This window comes from Procambarus clarkii, chromosome 34 (genome assembly GCF_040958095.1).
Source record: "Procambarus clarkii isolate CNS0578487 chromosome 34, FALCON_Pclarkii_2.0, whole genome shotgun sequence".
Taxonomy (NCBI): domain Eukaryota; kingdom Metazoa; phylum Arthropoda; class Malacostraca; order Decapoda; family Cambaridae; genus Procambarus; species Procambarus clarkii.
Window position 1 is genome coordinate 39,834,935 of NC_091183.1, and position 20,419 is coordinate 39,855,353.

The 20,419-nt window shown below is 35.4% G+C and overlaps 2 protein-coding genes across 2 annotated transcripts in view; one reads left to right on the forward strand and one right to left on the reverse strand.

Annotated features, from left to right (window-relative positions):
* The window catches only part of Cda4 (chitin deacetylase Cda4), a 29,146-nt gene extending 28,014 nt beyond the window's left edge, over positions 1-1,132 (forward strand). The window contains exon 11 of the mRNA XM_045748397.2: positions 406-1,132. Coding sequence (XP_045604353.1) covers positions 406-547 — 142 coding nt within the window. The 3' untranslated portion in view covers positions 548-1,132. The remainder of the gene's footprint in view (positions 1-405) is intronic.
* Positions 1,133-2,579: 1,447 nt separating this feature from the next.
* LOC123762092 (N-acetylgalactosamine kinase) lies at positions 2,580-16,249 on the reverse strand. Its single transcript, XM_045748398.2, is given in 9 exon segments — positions 2,580-4,604; positions 5,233-5,498; positions 6,964-6,981; positions 6,983-7,128; positions 8,259-8,435; positions 10,950-11,254; positions 12,321-12,488; positions 13,151-13,283; positions 16,125-16,249. Coding segments are annotated over 9 exon segments (1,440 nt in total). The 5' UTR covers positions 16,183-16,249; the 3' UTR covers positions 2,580-4,435.
* Between the last annotated feature and the right edge of the window lie 4,170 nt (positions 16,250-20,419).

Genomic DNA, 20,419 nt, shown 5'->3' on the forward strand with positions numbered 1-20,419 from the left:
TTTTTCCAATGTATTGATGTGCTTCTTGAGATGTGGGCAACATACAACGTTGCACATTTCAATTTTGATTTCACAAACGTCGTGAACAATTTTCGTATTTCACCAAACATGCATTTAAAAGCGATTCTGAAGGTGGAAAGTGTAGCGTAGGTTCCTCAAACGATGTTCTTATCACGTGGTCCTCAAGGTGACAGTTTTCTCTCCAGAACTACCCCTACATATGTATATATATGTGTATGTGTGCGGGGGAAGGTGTAAGTGTACGTCTTTACATGTACACTGCATATTTAATATGTCAGTAAAGCAAAAATATTATGATCGTTATATAGTAACAGTTACTTATGAATGAAATAAGCGACATATACAACTGGCCAAGAGGGTACTGATTTTTCTTCTTTTCTTCAGGTACATGGTAACTTGCTATGGATGCCCACAGACGTACCCATGGGTTTGGGATGCTACAGGGTTATCTCGTGACAAGGACACCTATACACAGTATACCAATGACCGGGCAGATCTTGCTGCCCTCGACTCAGCCACTGCTTAAGGTCCCCCCCTCCTATGTCATTAATTGTTTAACAGAAATTTTTCTGCTATCTGAACTGGTATATAAATAGCCTAAACATGCAATTAAGTGTCAGAATTTTATGATTTTCCTCCAAAACACAATCAGGATTTTTAGTATTTTTCCCAAGTCCCCAATTGGGTTCCTGGACAGGAAAATTGAATATATTGTACTGTCAACTTTACGGAAAAGATGAAAATTGAGTTTAGTCATTAATGTTTATGTGACCAGAAGCTTAGAATAATGGTCATACATCAAGATCAGAAAACCTAATTATCGAATTAGTAAATTGATGCTTAAAGCTGTACATATTTTGTCTTTTTTATGTGTTTACTGTTTTGGTGGTTTGAATCGTGAAGCATCGGCCATATATTCATCAACATCAGAGAGCTCATTGAAGGATTCAGTAAGGGGCCTTAGTTAATATTCCACTATACTGTATTTGCGTTTGTGTAGTGAGTCAGTGAGTGCTCTTTACTGATTACTTCTTACAGACCACCTGCATCTTATATTATCGACCTGTGTATATGTGCAATGTGACGATGAAAAATATAAGCCACAAAAACACTTTGTTTCATTAATCAAATCACAATCTATCTATAGGAAAAAAGAATGTCTATCTGTTTGTTTGTCCAATGTTGGAGGCCTGCTTGGGGCTACCTTAACTTTATAGTACCCAGTGCCCCCTCTGATGGGGGGTATGGCCCTTATGCCCCTCCTTCACAAAGTCTGTGGATGTGAATTTTTACCTGATTTTATTCATGTTAGCATTAGTTTAGATAGTGGATTCAGATAGACTCAAAACGCATATTCAGATGATAGCTTTGTATTATCGATACACCCTTTTAGTTACCTTAATGGGGAGACCCCATGCATGAGCTGATAGAGATATGGGATGGGTGAATATATGTGGGAAGGGAAGAGAAAATTGGGAAATGTGCAGGCAGGGAATGGTGAAACTGGAGAAGAGCATGTGTTTGTGCTGGGAGAATTTGGGGTAGGGCATGTGTGTATGTGCCGAGAGATGGGGAAGTGCATATGTGTGCTGGGAGATGAGGAAGGCCATGTGTGTGTGGTGAGAGAATTTGGGAAATGGCATATGTGTGCTGGGAAATGGGAAAGGGCATGTGTGTGCCCTGGGAGGAGATGGGGAGATTGTTACAATGGGAAAAAATGAGGAGTGTGTGTGTGAAGAGAGGCTGGGAGGGTGTGTGTATGGGATTGTGGAGGATGTAGGAGGGAAACCTGGGCACTGGATTGACCTAGGTACATAAGTATCTTATAGATACTTATAGGTACCTATAAGTATCTACACATCTAGTATCTATAAGAGAATATCTGTGTTTGTCCAAGGTTGGAGGGCAGATTTTTAGGGCTAAGTAATTAACAAAAGAAGGCACCAAGTCAATGTTTGGGGCTAGCCTCATCAAACTTTGCAGGATCAAAGGTGATTTTTTCATTGGAGTGTGTCATAAGGGGGTTGAGAGTTGGCAGCCATGCCCTCCTTGAAGGGTATTGTGAAGTGGGCTATACCCCACTTCACAAAGTTGGTAGATATGAAATGTGTCATCTAAATTTTATAGAATTTAGCATTCATTCAAATATCAGTGTATTCAGAAAGTGATCCGAAAAACATATATTCAGATGCACTTTTTCCAAGAAGTGCTGGACCAACCGGGTTGTGGAGGATATGTGGACCTGCGGGCCACTCCAAGCAACAGTCTGGTGGACCAAACTCTCACAAGTCAAGCCTGTAGAAGAACTCCCAGAACCCCCATCAAGCAGATGACCGACTTGCATTCTGGGTCTGTAACTAACCTCTTTGTTACAGTGATGGATATAACATGTAGGAAAAATGATTATAATGATAGGGGGGGGGGGAGGGATGGTGTATGGGAAGGGAATGGAGATGTTGTGAAGATGTTTACAGTAAAGACAGTGTGTATTAAAGAGTGTTACAGCAATGGAGGGAGAGAGAGTTTTCATCAGTGTGTTATAAACTCAAACTCAATACTGTTAATCATGTTTTATTAATTGTCTCTTTCCATCAAAAGTATTTGTTACAGGGTTGCATGGCTGATTTAAGAAATTTTTTATTAAACATTTTGATAATGCTTTCTGAAGTGTGAACAAAATGCTTAACATACTTTAGCTAAACCTTATAAAATATTATAACACCCAAGAAGATTTTATCATTATTGCCACATCTCCCACTTCCATGGCCTTGGTCTGAAAAGAGTAGGAGAGCAATATGGAAAAAGCATTTTATAGATGCTTAAAAGGACATCTTATCCATCAATTGTCTGATTTCTGACAAGTTCAACTCAAACTTTATCCAAGATCAAACAAGTCCACTACAAAATAATACAAATTTAATGTATCCTTGTCAAAATCTGATTTTGGTAATGCCTAAACCTCCAATAGTATATCATAACAAAATAACCATGTTATAATAAATGTACATTCAGACGTGCACAACACAGAACAGCACAACAATCACTTTTTTGCAACTTTGATACAAATTTAATTTCATTAAATAATGTGTGTTCATATAAACACTTAAGATTCCTTTGTGTTCATGCTGTGCAATTATAATTACAATAATTTGATTATTAAAGAGCAAAACTAGCAATCACAATAAGATATGACAACAAGATCCACATGTCACATTTAAACACTGTAATAATGGGAATGTAACATGAATATTTGAACTATATGTACATAAAACCTGCACCATAATTAAACTAACAAAATATTGCCTGTATCATTGAATGCTTACAAAGATATTGTTCATATTGCACACCATACTAATTTAAAATATTGGCACCTACAATTTTAATATTAATTCAGTACACTGTACACTACTGTACTATATTTATGGCTAGCTCCGACAACCTTTGAAAAGTATTCTAGTACAAAGTAATACTAGAAATAGGTATTTGACAATCAGCTTTCACGTTCGTAATTTACCAGTTCTCGGTAAATAAAAACAAACACAAGATTAGCCCCAGTGTGTGTGATGTTCTTTATCACCAGTAGGACCGAGTTACAAATTACCTAACAAATGGTCAATACACGATTTGCTGTTATATGTTTTATAGCAGTTGCCTTCTGTCAAAGTACCTAGACAACTTCACAGCCAAATGTATGAAACAAGGCATTGTTTGTATCAACTAATTGAACAGCAACACCTTTTGTGTATCTGTGACAAGCAAACCTGAGGTACTGTTTCCTGACGATAGTATATTTGACTAGCTTTTAAGGCATCACATAAATGAAATTATAATTACTATAAATTATTCTACACTACAGGTACTAATTTATTAAAATTCCCCTGAACAATGCATTATTAGCACATTAAAAATGTTGATTAAGAAAGCTTAAATTAGTTTTAAGGTCCAAGAGCACTGAGGAATATAGATACTGTACAAGTACTGTAGTTGTTTTTACTTGTTCAATTGCACTGTATACAGTTATAGCATCCAGATTACCATTCATAAATACTGTAAATGAATTTGTCACTATAACTGATGAAGACTTACAAAACTTTATAAATACTGTACGTTTGGATGAAAAATTTCAGCACAAATCTCTAAAAAACAAAAAAATTGTTGGAGAGTGTAGCTGAATATTTGTCTGATACTATACTCAACTAGGTATTGCAAGTTGTACTAAAACATCATACTGGAAGTATCTGCAAACTTATCTAACTGTACACTGATTAATGTAAGAGAAAACAAGTAGATGTGTGTATAAAGTATGGCACACTTACATAATGCCTTTTCAGACTTTCATATGATTGATAAATAAATAAATACCAGTGAAGCTCCATCTAAGGTATGTTTACAAATTGCTGCACCATAAATAACCTCACTTTACAAAAATGCAGGCCCCAGAGCCTGGCCGAGAGCTGAAGAGAACACTACTCATATCTCTGCCATCTGCTGCTGCTTCTTTGCTGTAAAAGTCCTCCAGCAGCACCTTCTTATAGTTTTCTACATCATCCTCTTTCACCAAGGCTACTATGCACCCACCCCATCTGTGATGAGCAAATTAGCATTTTTAAAAGCAGCAGTAGTGCTTCATACACAAGAACTTAAAATATATTCACAAACTACTAGATACAGTACTCATAATTGAAACAAAATACTGTACAGTACTATTTTTGGCATCTTTCATGCTACAGTAATACATTTGAGGATATAGTAAACTGTAAACCAGTAATACAACTCATAATTTGCAGCGATTAAAACTAAAATGAATCTTAAGGAAACTCAAGCTGCGAGTTATGAATATGAATTTCTCCTTATTAAGCAAGACACTTGGATGCTTCCTAAGACGAGATCCATTCTGGTCCTAATGGAACAGGATCATTTCTCCAGTTTTTCCCAGCAACTCCCAAGCACTACTATGATCCAGTAGAGATACTTATAAAGAGCCTTGTTGTGTCAGTGCAGAATATCTCGCTGCCATTTGTCATGATCGAGTTTATTTGGAATAGGAATGAATCTTGTTTTGAAAAGCAGTCAAGAGAAAACAGTTTAGAAATAAAGTATAGATATATTAAGAACACTCAATAAAGAATTAAATTATTATTATTCAATAGGGTGTTTGCAAAATATTAAAAGTTCTATACCCAAAACATCAATGGATAATAGCAAACTTACCCAGCTCCAGTTAGTCTTGCTCCTAAAGCAACTCCTTGTGAAAGATTAACCAAGGCATCAAGTTTGGGGTGTGAACACTCGTACAGTAATTGAGTGGATCTATGAGAGTCCAGCATAAGTTTCCCCAATTCCTCCAGGGCTGTATCACTCTTTTCCTCACACACGCGCTTGAATTCCCATACACGGTGAGCCTCAGAAAAAACATGCAGGGCACGGTCATGTAGCTTGAACTCTTGAATGTCTCTCGTATTTTCACTCAAAGTTAGCTGAAAACATGTGCTTCGTTATGGATGGTACAATATTTAAATTTTACTAATAAGTATTAATAAATGTAAACCCAAATTTGACCATGTTTAGACAATTCAAGTTTACTGAATGTAGCTACTATTGCAATAAACTTGCCATAGCATGTTTATAGCTGTAGAAATTTATCACAAACCTAAGTTGTCAATTGCACAAAAACCAAGCAGGTAATGAGTTCTGAGAACACACACAAATGTTACAGCAACTAGAAAAGCATAAAAATGGATTTAAAATTGACAAATGCAGTCCATTTCTAACAAATGCAGAGCTTTAAGCAACAGAAAAGAAAACAGAGGAACCAAATAATATTGAAATTGAAGAACCAATTTGTGAAAAGGAGCTCTGAGTTACAATTAATAGCTACTCAATCTAAAGAAAGCAATACATAAATGTTTGAAATAAAGCCAATCTAGCATTACGATTCATAGTTTAGCATCATTGATTTTGGAAACTATTATGTAACACTGTAAATTTTCTCGAGGAAATCCAAAGTATGAATAAGTTAATTCAACACACTAGGTAGTGTGTAAATGGATGAAAGGGCTTGATTGCAAGGATATAAATAAGGTTCTAAAAACAGAATACAAAATAATAAATTATCATGTTAAATTTAAAGTAACAAAAATAAGGAAATTGACGAATGCTGGCTTAGAAATAGGGTTGCAAATCTGTGGAATGCATTACAATAGAAGCAAACTTGCTGAAAGTTTCAGCACACATCAACAGGAAGCTTGTACTTAAGTTTTTTGAGAGTTTACCCTTGGCCAGTTATTGACCTTTCCCAAGATGCAACCCATAACTGGCTAACTCTTTGGTACATATTTATTACTAAATGAATAGCAAAATTAGGTGAAAGGAAACTGTGCCTAATGATTCTTATGTTAACACGGGAACCAAACCTGAAACCCTCATTTGAAACCTGATGATGTAGTCCACTGCTCTACAGCGTCCTGCCTTTTACGAGTCAAAAAGCCGTCAGAAAATTCCTTTATTCTTATGTTCTATATCACAGATAAAGTTAGTCTAATATTCACCATTTTATAAATATTTCTTAATTTAATCCCATTACTGTAGCACTATTACAAAACTAAATACTCAACCTGTACTGTACGTCCATAATGAAAAAGAATGACTCAAGGTTTGAATGTCTGCACCAATTCCAAAGAATACAGTGTAACTTGCACTTTACTGTATATCAGTAAAGTGCAAGTTACTCCAAAATTACATCACCATTATATCAGATTAATGAAACATAATGCAAAATACTGTACTCCTGATTAAACTTGTAACCAACATCTTTTAGAAAGACTGTTAGAAGTAAAGACTTGCATTACACTTTACAGAACATCAATCTATCACTGAACAATCTTCAACCCAAGACCTTTAAATAACTGTATAAATCTCTCGGTACACAATAAACAAGCTTACCTGATCTAATTCTTCAGGAAGTGGTATGAAGCATTTCACAAATCTCTTCCTTGCTATAAGGGCGAGGCTCAAATGTCTCAGACACAAGACTGATCATCTGTGGCAGACTCTTCCCCATGATTTTTTGCAGTTGCCCTAATTTGTTGTATTCCCGCCAGGCTAATCCTGTCATAATTTGCAGACGAGTATTTATATCAGTAAATATTATATTTTTAAGAGGACAATGTTAATTGTTAAACAGTATCTAATGAGAACATTTTTTGGAGTACATATTGTAATCTGTGATTATGTTGTTACTGAAGAAAAATTGTCTAAATTTGTTGTCAGGGTAACAAAGAATATCTTTCAACAAAATGCATATACTGTGTACTAAAGTCTTGATTGTCTCTTACGATGACAAACCAAATATATAATTTTTGTAGGTTTTCAATGACAATAACCTGAGTTGTAATTCCATGTTTGCAGCATAAAAACACTTTGTTATTCTCACCAAGAATCCAGGCAAAATCCTTAACTCAAAGAACACATTAATATTACTATATAATTAATGCAAATAGTAAAAGCTACAATTTCCTAACCATGATGAATTCGATACATACCTGGAATTTATTGCTAAAAGGGATTATTAAAACAATATTATTATTACATGACAATTTTTTAAGGAGTTATACTACTGATAAGCAACTACCAGTAAATAAATTGTACAGAACAGCACTGTACAGTATATGTAAATATTTAACACTCGGATAATGTATTGTAGTACTGTACTTCAATAATTAAACAGGAAAATTGTAGATTTGTTTCTCAATTCAATTGATTGATTTTTTGATGAATGGCATTCATAGAAGTATTTTAAGAGATCTATTATGCAACATTATGGAACTTTGTGCATGAACAGAGTAATTAGGTACTGTACTGTATATGTGTGTACAATATAGGTAGAGTACATAATCAAATACTTTCAAATATGTATATAATACTTGTGTGTGTTGTTGTGCAGGGAATGGGGATATACAATGCATGAATTGTATTCATGAACAGTTTAGTATGCATGAAGTGTACAGAACTTCATGCATACTAAACAGTTATCAATGTACACATTGTACATGTACAATGTGTACTTGGATACCCCCTAAAACCGATTATTTTTTAGTAGCAAACTGGTGACAAACTTACGTTAAGGTCTGTGTGTACAGTGGGCCCCAGCAGCTGTTTCATTCAACTGCCTCACTCAATTCTTCTTTGCTAATTGATATAACTAATATACAGTGAAAAAACTATTACTGTACCATTACCTGCTTGTTTGGCCATTATTTGTGTTGCTAAACGACACTCCATGACACGGCAGTTAAAGCTTGAATTGGCCGCTTTGTTCATTGGGGCTAAACTGTTAGCCACCACAAATATAGCTCCTGCAGGTAGATTAACTGATGTTGCTCGCAATGGATTAAACTCAATCACTTTTGCCGTGTCTGAAAAATTATAATAGAATTGGGGTAGATATTTTAGAGATGGTGTTTAGTCAGACATCATATGCATGTATACATAGATGTATGAAATCACTAACTCTCAAGATCCCTCAGAGGATATGACCCCACTGTCAGGGTTCTTTCTACCAACAGAACTGGTATAATGACCAGAGATTATTTTATGTACCATAATACAGATTGATCCAATATAATTAACCAATTGAATTATGTATATTAAGGTGGGCTACATAGTTTATGGATTATATCTTAAACCATATTAAACTTAACTGAATTTGGCAATCTGTAATGTTGTTTTGATCACACAGATTAATGCAGCACCCTCAACATGCATGTCAGAATCTAAACAAGGAGGCTTTCATGTCCATTCACATTGCCTATGTGAGACCATTAATTGAATATACAGCTCCAGCATGGAACCCACACCTTGTAAAGCATAAACAGAAACTTGAGAAAGTTCAGAAGTTTGCAACTAGATTAGTGCTGGAATTGAGAGACCTTGGATATGAGATCAGGCTAAAAAAACTTAGCCTCTCAACCTTAAAACCTTAAAGAAGAGAGACAGAGGGGATATGATGCAGAAGATGAAGAAACGATAATGTTTCAGTTCGTTCTGGAACATTATCATGTGTGAATCAAGTCATGTGACACACCTGACTTGATAATGGTCCAGGATGGATCGAAACATCGTTGTTTCTTCATCATCTGCGGTGTGGTTTGGAAATATGATAACTATGTGCAAGATCTTTAGGAAAATAACTAAAGTGGATGAAGGAAACCTATTTAAATTGAAAAGAAGTAGGACAAGGGGACATGCTGGAAGCTGGACTTGCAATCGAGTCAAAAAAAAGATTCAAGGAAGCTCTCATTTCCAGTACACATGGCCGAAAGGTGGAATGTATTGAAGGAGAGGATGTTGAAGTCAAATCCATCCACAACTTAAAAAGAAATACCGTATTGTATAATAACATTATTTGAAAGAGATAATTAGCATGCCAGGTATAAACTACTAGGAGATGGGGCATAAAGAGCTAGATCTCACTTCACAATAGTCACTGATAGGTAAGCAAATAGCAGACTAGACTACACTTAATGATATGGGTGCACAGAATTTAGCCCACTCAAAAACAAAACTGTAATGAAGTCAATATGTTACAACAAAAATATGCTAAAATGTTTTCTTAAACTTCTGAAAAAAAAATCATTTTTAATTTTATCTCCCATTGGATCACACCAGAAATTATTAGAAGTACAGTACTAGACTGTGTTTAATAATGATCAAGTCTTAGCAAAATTGACCGACAGAGTTTTGGAGTCTTGCTTCCTGGCAATTTTTTTTTTTATGACCTTCAAACAAACTAGATACTGTATAAGGAATATATATCAACAGCATAAAACAAGGTCATGCTTATGTATTAAGTATTAAGTACATTGAAATGAAATGCTCATTTTCAAACCGAGACCTCAGTTGACCCTTAAAGCTAGCAGCCAATTTGGGTTTAAAGACACACATTCCACCTGTCAGGATTCATTAACCAGTTGACCCATCAGGGCAAATAACGTTTTATATAAAGTACAATAGACTGATTACATACCTGGACGAGACAATGGCCTTAGTCAAATACAAACTAATTTAACTAAGCTTAACCACTTGTTGTAAAACTTGGAAGAGACAAGCCTTGGAAGAGACAAACCTTGCAAGAAGGAGCATGGGTTAAGGAACAGAGCAAAAGAAGGGACACGAAGCATGAACATACTGGAGTGATGCCACAACATGGCAGTGTATGAGGGACAGCAGGCCAGTTCAAACTATCTAGGATGAGGAGCATGCCAGATTGAAAAGCATGTGATTTATTCTTGGCAAGGAACAAAGGAGAAGGCAGAATTCAAACCAACTGAATGTCACAACCAAACACTGCATTCACTAGATGACAATGGAGGGCATGGAGCTTACTGAACCAGTTAACAGAGTCCAGTGGGAAAAGAAACAAAGCCATAGGAGTGATATCTTAAAAAAAAAAAAAAAAAAAAAAAAAAATCTCAAACCAAAGTCCAGCGAATAAGAAGGTTCCAACAGCATGGGAGGACCAAGATGACAAAAAATCCATTTCACTAAAACCATGAATCACCCCCATGTTGAGACAACAGTCTCAAAAGATACCCAGACAAAGAAAACTTAATTGGCCACTACAGAGTTCAGAACTAAAAGTGAGAGTAGCCAGCTGTTTCCATAAGGTACACGTTTGTTACAGTTAAGAGTGACATGCTCTTGCGTAGGCATAATGGTGAGCTAATATCCTCGGTCATGGCTTGAGTTAAGACTTGCCACTGTCTCCCTTATCTTGATACATGACAGTACTACTAGCAAAGAAACCAGTCATCATATGATAAAAGTCTCAAGAATCTGGTGGATGATACAAGTCCTGGATGGACCAAATAGCAGATGATTATGAGGACACCATGAAACCTTTCCTTAGAAATAAAAGCAAACATAATAACCTTTAGTTGCAAGGAAAGATATTGCTTGGTCCATTCCTCCTCCCTGTGTTCCTATGTGTGTCTCACAGTGGGCACAGATTTCAGCAAGCCTGTCCTTGGCCAGAGAAAGACTGTGGGCATGTGCAACAGCCAGAGCAGCAGCACACACCAGGGCCGAGGATGATGATAGTCCAGACGAGGGGGGGATGTTGCCTCCAACTACCATGTCCAACCCAGTCATGGCCCCCACAATGCCACCTTCATCCTGGATTCCTTTAACTCCACACAGAACATAGTTAAACCATGCAGGCTTATTTTTGTTGATCCTGATAGGAAAATATTAAACATTAGTTTTTAAAAACATACAGTATTAGCTTCATTATATAAAAAATGTTACCTTGTTTTTTATAGCAACTCCATTCCTTCACTCTCCTTTTACAAAAATGTATACTGTATGCTGTACAGTAGTTATAATATGAGTGTGAGTGTTATATATAGTGTGTAGAGTATATATAAATATTAAAAACTTTAAAAAATTATTAATTACACAGTGTTTTGATAAAATTTTAATGTTAATAAAATGTTAAGTTACAGATAGATATGATATAATTTAAGCCTATGGTCATGCGCTGGAATCCAATAGCATTCAGCACTCTAGCATATCTATATCTGAAGCTGTGTATATGCAGAGTACTGTATGTCACAATAATATGGCTGAAAACAAATAACCCAATCAACACATGAAAGGAAATGAAAGTGACAACATTTTATTCCAACCTGGACACTTACGAAGTTGTAACTGAGCAAGAGTGGGAGAGAGTGTCACTATATGGCAAGTGGGAAGGTGCGGTGACAGGTTGTAGAGAATATGCGAAGAAGCAAAGCATGAAACCCGAGCTAATAAAAAAAAAAAGAAACTGCAGATGGCTGGTCCTCCAAAATAATCTCTCCTTCCTCTACTCTCCATACATGCCATTTTATTGAATCGGCTCTCATATGCATCATGCCTAACATGAACTTTAGTCCTGGCTTTGTCATGCAGATCACCAGGTGTGCTACAATGTAGAATGTATAAATATATTATATATATATTATATATATTACACACACACACACACACACAGTGTTGAAGTGTAGATATGATAGAGCCCAGTAGGCTCAGGAATCTGTACACCAGTTGATTGGCAGTTGAGAGGTGGGACCAAAGAGCCAGAGCTCAACCCCCGCAAGCACAATTAGGAGAGTACAATTAGGCGAGTACACACACAGTCTAAATGTAGCAAAACAAAACAATGACAAAAGATGCTCCCTATACATAGGCAGAAGTGATCCACTACAACAAAACCTTAACCAATCTACTATGCTTGCACTAGCCATTAAATAATTACTTACTCAAAATCATTAATATTACAGGAAAATTCAGGGTAAACTGCTTCAACATTTCTGATATTGAGACTCCCAGAGGTGTTGGTTGCAACTGCTATGAGGATATCTTGTTCAACAGCCATGGGAAATACAGCATAACCACAGTAATCCACATGCTCACCAATGAGGTTAACTCTGCAAAAACATAAAAAAAAAAAAAAGACTGAGTGAACATATAAAGACCTTTTCTGAGAAAGGCAATTGGATACTCCACAAAGTAAGATTATGATATTCCTTTGAAGAGGTTTACAATAAGCAGGGCTAGAATCATAACAAAACAGCACACAAAATCATAAAAATGCAAGTACATAATTGAATGGTATTTGAAAGTTTGAATTACTGCAGAGCACTGTGCTTGAAAATCGGGATGGGGTCCAAAATGAGTGTCCATACCCAGTTAGGTTCCATAGTATATTTTGAAAAATAATTTCAAGTACAGTATAATGTTTTGTATTTAATGCATTGCTTAAAAACAAAAAATGTGATTTTCGTTTACAATTTATTGATGAGGCTGTGTCATTTGTCTAACATGTGCTGCCATGTGACACATGAAGCCTTCTCAAACCCAATTATGGCATATCAACATAACAGTCTCTATAGTATATAGTCTATACTGACTGCTTCCCAGTGTTTTAAGACTTCCTGTATACCAAGCTAAAATGTAAAATTCTCTCCAGAAGAAAGTTATATTTGACATTTAATTGAGTATGTACTGTACTGTGAAAGTATTTAGGTTAACATTCATTTTTATTTAAAATATTGATTGTCAATATACTGTATAACGAACAATATCATACCTTCCAGGAGCTCGAACATAATATTGTGGACTGCAAGAAAAGGCCAGAGAAAATTTTTCCGATATACATAATAGTCGTTGGCGTCGCTCCCCATCTACGGGAAACTCTTTAATTGGTGGACACTTGTTCATTTCTGTGAAATAAATAAAGTAATTCTAGAAAAAAAAAATCAGGTACTGACAAAAATATATGCCACTTAATAAACTTAATGCATATCAAGTTGTTTAATACTGCCATTACATCATGCAATAATTATATACACTTTTTTGTAACTATTCGCTTTAAACCAGCATGAAAGACCAACATACATTATTTTTATATACATAACTTTAATTTCAATATCAAAGAATGGAGGTGTGATGTTGTCATTTCCAAATACTTTAGCCAAGTCTAGTTAAATTCTAGTAAAAATATCACCAATTGGCTGAAAGATTTATTACTAACTTTTACCTTAAATATTGAGATTAACAAAAAATTGCATATGCTGCTTCCATTTACTGTGAACTTTCCCACCGCAACTATGAAGCATTAGTGAAAAATATTCAAGATGAAAATTAAACATTGGTTACATGATTCTGAATTTACAGATGGAATCATTGAAGGTAGAGCAATGTAAACAAATGCAGACACTATGAGCAGTTTAGAATATTTTTCCTATCAGACTACTTTCAGTATCTAGATATACAAGTTCCTTCTGCTAGTTGATTGGAGATAACTACAGGAATTTACTATAAATAATTAGGGCTTTGTAATCTTATATCATTTGATAAAAATGTTAAGTTTTCAACCAAAAATATTACTGTATTTACAAACATTAGTCTTTTAGAGACAAGGACTAATGTCAGAGACAGAGACTTTTAGAGACAAAGACTAAGCTCTGATGAGCTTAGATCGGACAACTGTGAGAAACTTTGAAAACCATCATGCAATTTTTGTTATTTGTGCTTCTCCATCACTGATAATTAGCAGTATTATCCATGAATACAGTACAGAACAATAAACTTTAATGTTATTATACTAAATACTGGCATTCATAAGCTATGTGAATTACAGTAATTATTTTAATAATTATACCTAACATCTGGAAAAATATGGAAAATTTAACAATGTTTCATAATACCCCTTCATGATACTGGTTACACTCTTTCACAACAACGCTAAATAGTATTCACCTCAAAATTTCTTCAATTTATGACAAGAAGACGTCACAACAATAAATCTATGCAGTATCAATTATGCTAGCCTTTTCATACCAAAATTTCCAACACTACGCCTCACCATTATCTACAACCACTTATACCCTACGTATGTAAGCAGTTGCCAACCTACATATTACCTTCACAACCATTACACATTCCTAGAATTCCATCTCTTTAATTTTAATTTTGATATTGTATGTTTTTTTTATAAAGTGATGGAATGGATGAATCACTGCTTAACAAAATTGTGCTACAAGTCGGTAAATAAATCTTCACATAGCTTTACTGTGGAAACAAATGATGCTACTTGTGGATAAGAGACAATAGTTATCACAATTCCAACAATGTTATCTGTTTATGATGAGTATTCATGACCTTGTAACCTTCAACACAATGAGTGCTCAAAAGCCACGAATGACAGGCATGTTATAAGAAAGAAGACTTTTGTAATACTATATAATTTACAGAATAACAGTTTATAAACAATATTACAAAACTCAAAACAATTTAAATCTATTATCACTTCTTTGTTCAAGTTGAATACAACACAAAAAATTAAAGCAAAAGCAAATAAAACAAATGATAAAGAAGATAGTGATAATTTCAAACTTTAAATGTTCTGTGATATACTGAGTGGGTAGGAAAAAATGCAAATGCCACTATTACCTGTGGAAGGTGAAACTTAGAAGATACGTGTAAACCAGAGGATGCTGATGGGAAAGGTTAACTCAGAAGATGGCATGGATTAAGTACAATATTCCAGTACTTCAAAATAATGTAATGCAGCAATTATTTTACCACCTCCAAATAATTTGAAATCCTGGAGAAATCCAACAGATTCAAGAGGATCCAACTTTGTCTTATCTATAAAAAAAAATAATATTAAAAGCCTCTGAATTACATAGATTTACTTGTGTTCTAGAATTAAATTAGCTGAATTACCATGGCATAATTAAAGCTGTAGAATATATTAGCAAAATTATATTTATGGAAATATTAATGACAAAACTTGAGACACTATGTCAGTATGACAATTGTTAAATAGAAAAAAAATGTCTCGCTCAAAGGACACCATTATTTAAAATACAAATTTAATAATGTTTTTATTAACAAAAAGGTAACTATTTTTGTTAATTAAACATGCACAAAAATAAAGGTAGCCTAATCAATCATGGTGACAGGATTAAACTAGTATTTTGAGCTTCTATGTAATTTAATCATTTAAATCTTTATCTTTGGTGCCCCAATTCCACTGGGAAAAGAAACCTGAAATACTTCTCAAGAAGTTCTACAAGTTAGTTTTACAAATGTAAAAAAATAATAATACATTACTGTATTATTTTGATAAAACAAAAAACACTACAGATCATGATGACTAGGTTAACCAAATTTTAATTCAGAGAGAGATCCTAGCAATGTATTTTCTCTTAAATTTCTAATGACAATACTAATTTTGTATCTAAATAGAACGCCGATGAATAAAGCACTTGATATGATCCAATTACGTGTAATTATCTCCGTGATAATTTATCTTGAAAACTTCAATAAATGGAACCCCTACAAATAAAATTTATCAAATTAGAATGTTAAACCAGTATGCCCACGGAAACAAAACGTCAAAATCTATTTAAATTATATACAAAAGGGTATTAACTTTACCACAATAACCGCACACAGGACTGTGTTGAAGAACGTCTTGTAATGCCAAAAAGTCTTGCAAAAGTCTTACCACCTCATGTTTAGATCTGGAAAATGTAAGAGAGTGAAGCACCCACCGGCGTCACCATGAGTGGCACCCAAGAGCCACGGTGTAGATATTATAATTTCCGGCATCGCGTCTAGTGCCCCTCAACACCTGTGTTTGTGTTTACGTCAGCTGACTTTGTATTCTTTCTCTGGCCTCGGCTTCGGCCACTAAGCACTTCTATTTATCAACCACAGGTGTGATGGTTTACCACTACTCATATCTCAAGTAATTTATATATATACCTAAGTATAAAAACTATTGAAAACTGTAATGAAATAACATATCTAAAGTTATACAGCTTTACTATAATAAAAATTATAACATCGAAAACGCATTCAAATAAATTACTTGCAAACGACTGATAACCTTCAAGTTAATGAGTTGTATTTACAGGGGTTACAATTGTATAATACAGGGAATGGTTAGTATGTGAGCAGCCAGCAGGGCGAGGATGGTGCAGAATAGTGGATGGATGTTATAGTTGCCCGCGGGGAAGTTATGCCACCAGCAGTGGCTACAGTTTATTATGCACCCCATACTTATCCTGTGTGTGGTATATCCTGCCCGAAACGCTATGAGTGTTAGTGGTTTTTGCAAGAATCTAAGAACACCAATGTTTTGTACTTTCACATACCTAATGTACTCCTTGTACATAACAGTTGCCTAATTCCTGGGTACCTAATTTATCGCAAGGTGAACACTGAGGTATCAAGTTCAAGTTCAAGTATGTTTATTGAGATAAGCAATAAATACATCTCAAAGGGATAGAGTAGCTTAGGCTATTTCTACCCCCCTCTACTTCAAGTCCCTCAAGGGGCGCACAAATTCAGTGAGTACAAATAGACATATAACAGTACAAGAATCCCATTTAACATTGCATGCAGCAAGTACAGCATATAATTGTTACATTCTTGGGGCAAAATTCTTGTAGCTCCTAAGTATACTGTCTATTATACCATTATCACACATCCAAACAATTTGATGTGGAACACTATTTATTTCCTTATTTCTATATTTTTCAATAAGGTGACACTCTAATACATAATGTTCTAAGGTGTGGGCGTACGGCATACTACATAATTTACACTCCTTATCTTTTTCACTGACATCAACACCGTATTGCCAGATATATTTGTATCCTAATCGTAATCTCATGTAAATTGAATCCTTCCAAGTAGACTTTCCTTTACCATAAGTGAAGGACGAATTTGTATTTATTATTGAATAATTCTTAAGTGTGTTACTACTGTCCACCATTGCCATTCTCTTTATCATTTCTTCACCCTCCTGAATCACCTTGAGTCTTGTTTTTATTTGTTTCAAGGTTAACTGACATACAACATCAACAAGAGTTTTTTCAGTGGCTCTCTTCGCTATGTCATCAACTACCTCATTCAACAGTATTCCCACATGTGAAGGGATCCACATGAATCTTACTTTATACCCAGTTTTTTCTAGTCTCTTAACATTCTCTCTACACTCTATCACAATATTCTGATATACTGGGCGTCTGCTATTTAAAGACTCTAACGCTCCTCTGCTGTCAATAAAGAAGCAAGCATTTTTACCACATTTGACTACTTCCTGTAATCCTGCTAATACTCCTTGGAGTTCAGCCTGCGTTGAAGAGACATTGTCAGTTAAGCGGCGTCCAATAACAGTATCTACAGTGCCGATGTCAGTGTACTCCCTGATCAAGACTCCACATCCTGCCTTCCCATCCCTAGCTACTGACCCATCACAATATACATGTAGAGTGTTTTCCGTAGGCAGTTTTCTAATTATACAATCATATGTTGCCCTCAGCTCTCCTATTTCATACATACTTTTTTTCTTATGCAAGGGAGTAATTACTACATCTACATTACAATCCTCCCATGGTGGTGTAAATTGTCTCTTGGGCACAGCAACACACTCTGTAATAACATCATACTTTATAACATTATAACATAATTTATTCATATATACTCTCTTCTTCATCATACACTGTTCACTACTTCCCACCTTTTGAACCGAGAGGATTAATTCATTAGCTCCCCCACCTCTCATTAATTTATGGCCGTTTTTAATGGCCGTTCATGTTTAACAAATTTGTTATCTTTTTATTCTAGCATTGTTGAGGCAGTTGATAGTGGTAAGGATTGCGATGTTGTGTACCTTGACTTTAGCAAAGCTTTTGATACAGTGCCACATGAAAGACTGATTAAAAAAATAGAGTCTCATGGTATTGGGGGTGCTATATTAAGCTGGATTAGGGCATGGCTATACCAAAGGAAACAGAGAGTTAGTATAAATGGAATCAAGTCAGAGTGGGAAAATGTTGTAAGTGGAGTGCCTCAAGGCTCTGTCCTGGGACCTCTGTTGTTTATAATATATATAAATGATTTAGATTCAGGTTTGAGTAGCAACATTTGCAAATTTGCCGATGATACGAAAATCGGTAGGGAAATTAATTCGGAGGAGGACTCACTATCACTTCAAGTTGATCTAGATAGGGTTTTGAAATGGTCAAAGGATTGGCAGATGCAGTTTAATGCTGATAAATGTAAAGTTCTGAGGTTAGGTAATGATGATAGAGTTACAAGATACGAGCTAGATGGTGTTGTGATTGCGAAGTCGGATTGCGAAAGGGATCTGGGAGTTATGATTAGTAAGAATTTAAAACAAAAGGATCAATGCATAAATGTTCGTAATAAGGCAAATCGGACACTTGGATTTATTAATCGCAGCGTTAGTAACAAGACACCTGGTGTGGTTCTCAAGCTATATCTTGCTCTAGTTAGGCCCCATTTAGATTATGCAGTTCAGTTTTGGTCGGCATATTATAGAATGGATATAAATTCACTTGAACGTGTCCAGCGTAGGATGACTAAGTTAATTCCCCAAATTAGAAATCTTTCATATGAAGAAAGATTAACAAAGCTTAAGTTGCATTCACTGGAAAGGCGAAGAGTTAGGGGTGACAAGATAGAGGTTTACAAGTGGATGAATGGACATAACCGGGGGGATATTAATAGGGTATTAAAAGTATCAACACAGGACAGAACACGAAACAATGGATATAAATTGGATAAGTTTAGATTTAGGAAAGACTTGGGTAAATACTGGTTCAGTAACAGGGTTGTTGATTTGTGGAACCAATTGCCGCGTAACATTGTGGAGGTGGGGTCCCTCGATTGTTTCAAGCACGGGTTGGACAAGTATATGAGTGGGATTGGGTGGTTATAGAATAGGAGCTGCCTCGTATGGGCCAATAGGCCTTCTGCAGTTACCTTTGTTCTTATGTTCTTATGTTCTTCTTATGTTCTTAATCTAATGGCAGAGGCTACATTTATCTCTGAAATTCTATCCCCAATACTCTGCAGATTCAACTCCATCCTCATTATCTCAATCATAGCATTTCTTGGGCATCCTAAGATAATTCTCATTGCTTCATTTTGTACCTTCTCCAACTTGCCCATCCTACCTTTACCAAAACAAGAAATGACAGGTGCAGCATAATCAATAAGAGATCTTACAGTACTCAAGTATAACATTCGTAGCACAGGGACTCCCACTCCCTTTCCACAGCATGCCAAAGCCTTCAGAGGTTGTAATCTCTTCCGACATTGACCCATCAGTCTGTTCATCTCAGCTTCCAAACTCTCATGGGTATATCCAACATATATGCCTAAATATTTATATATATTAACTCTCTCTATATTTTTATCGTTTATTTTCAAAACAATGGGGCTCCGACTTCTACATTCAAACTTAGTTTTGTTTTCATTAACCACCAATCCCATATGGTGACACAGGTTTCCGAAATTGTCCAACACTGTTTGAACCTTTGAAATATCTTTGCCCTGAAGCAAAATATCATCGGCATATATGATCGGAGTTACCCCATTTGAGTATCTCTCAGATGCTATATTATTCATTAGTACATTAAACAGGGTGGGACTCAACACTCCTCCCTGAGGTGTGCCGAGTTCAAAAGACCTCACACCTGACATACAACCTTGATACCACACCTGAGCCTTCCTTTCTTAAAGATAATCCCCTATCCAGCGCAATAATTTCCCTTTAACACCAAGACTAGCTAATTCATATAAAATAACCTCTTTGTTGGCTTTATCAAAAGCTCCTTGTAAATCAATGAAAATTCTATAATAATCATTTTCATTAGCTAGACATTTAATAATACAATCAGAGGTACTTTTTCCTTTGAGGAACCCGAACAAATTACTAGACAGCTGATCACCTATTATATATAAAAGTCTATTTAAAATGATCCTCTCCATCATTTTACAAAAACACGAGGTTAAAGACACAGGTCTGTAC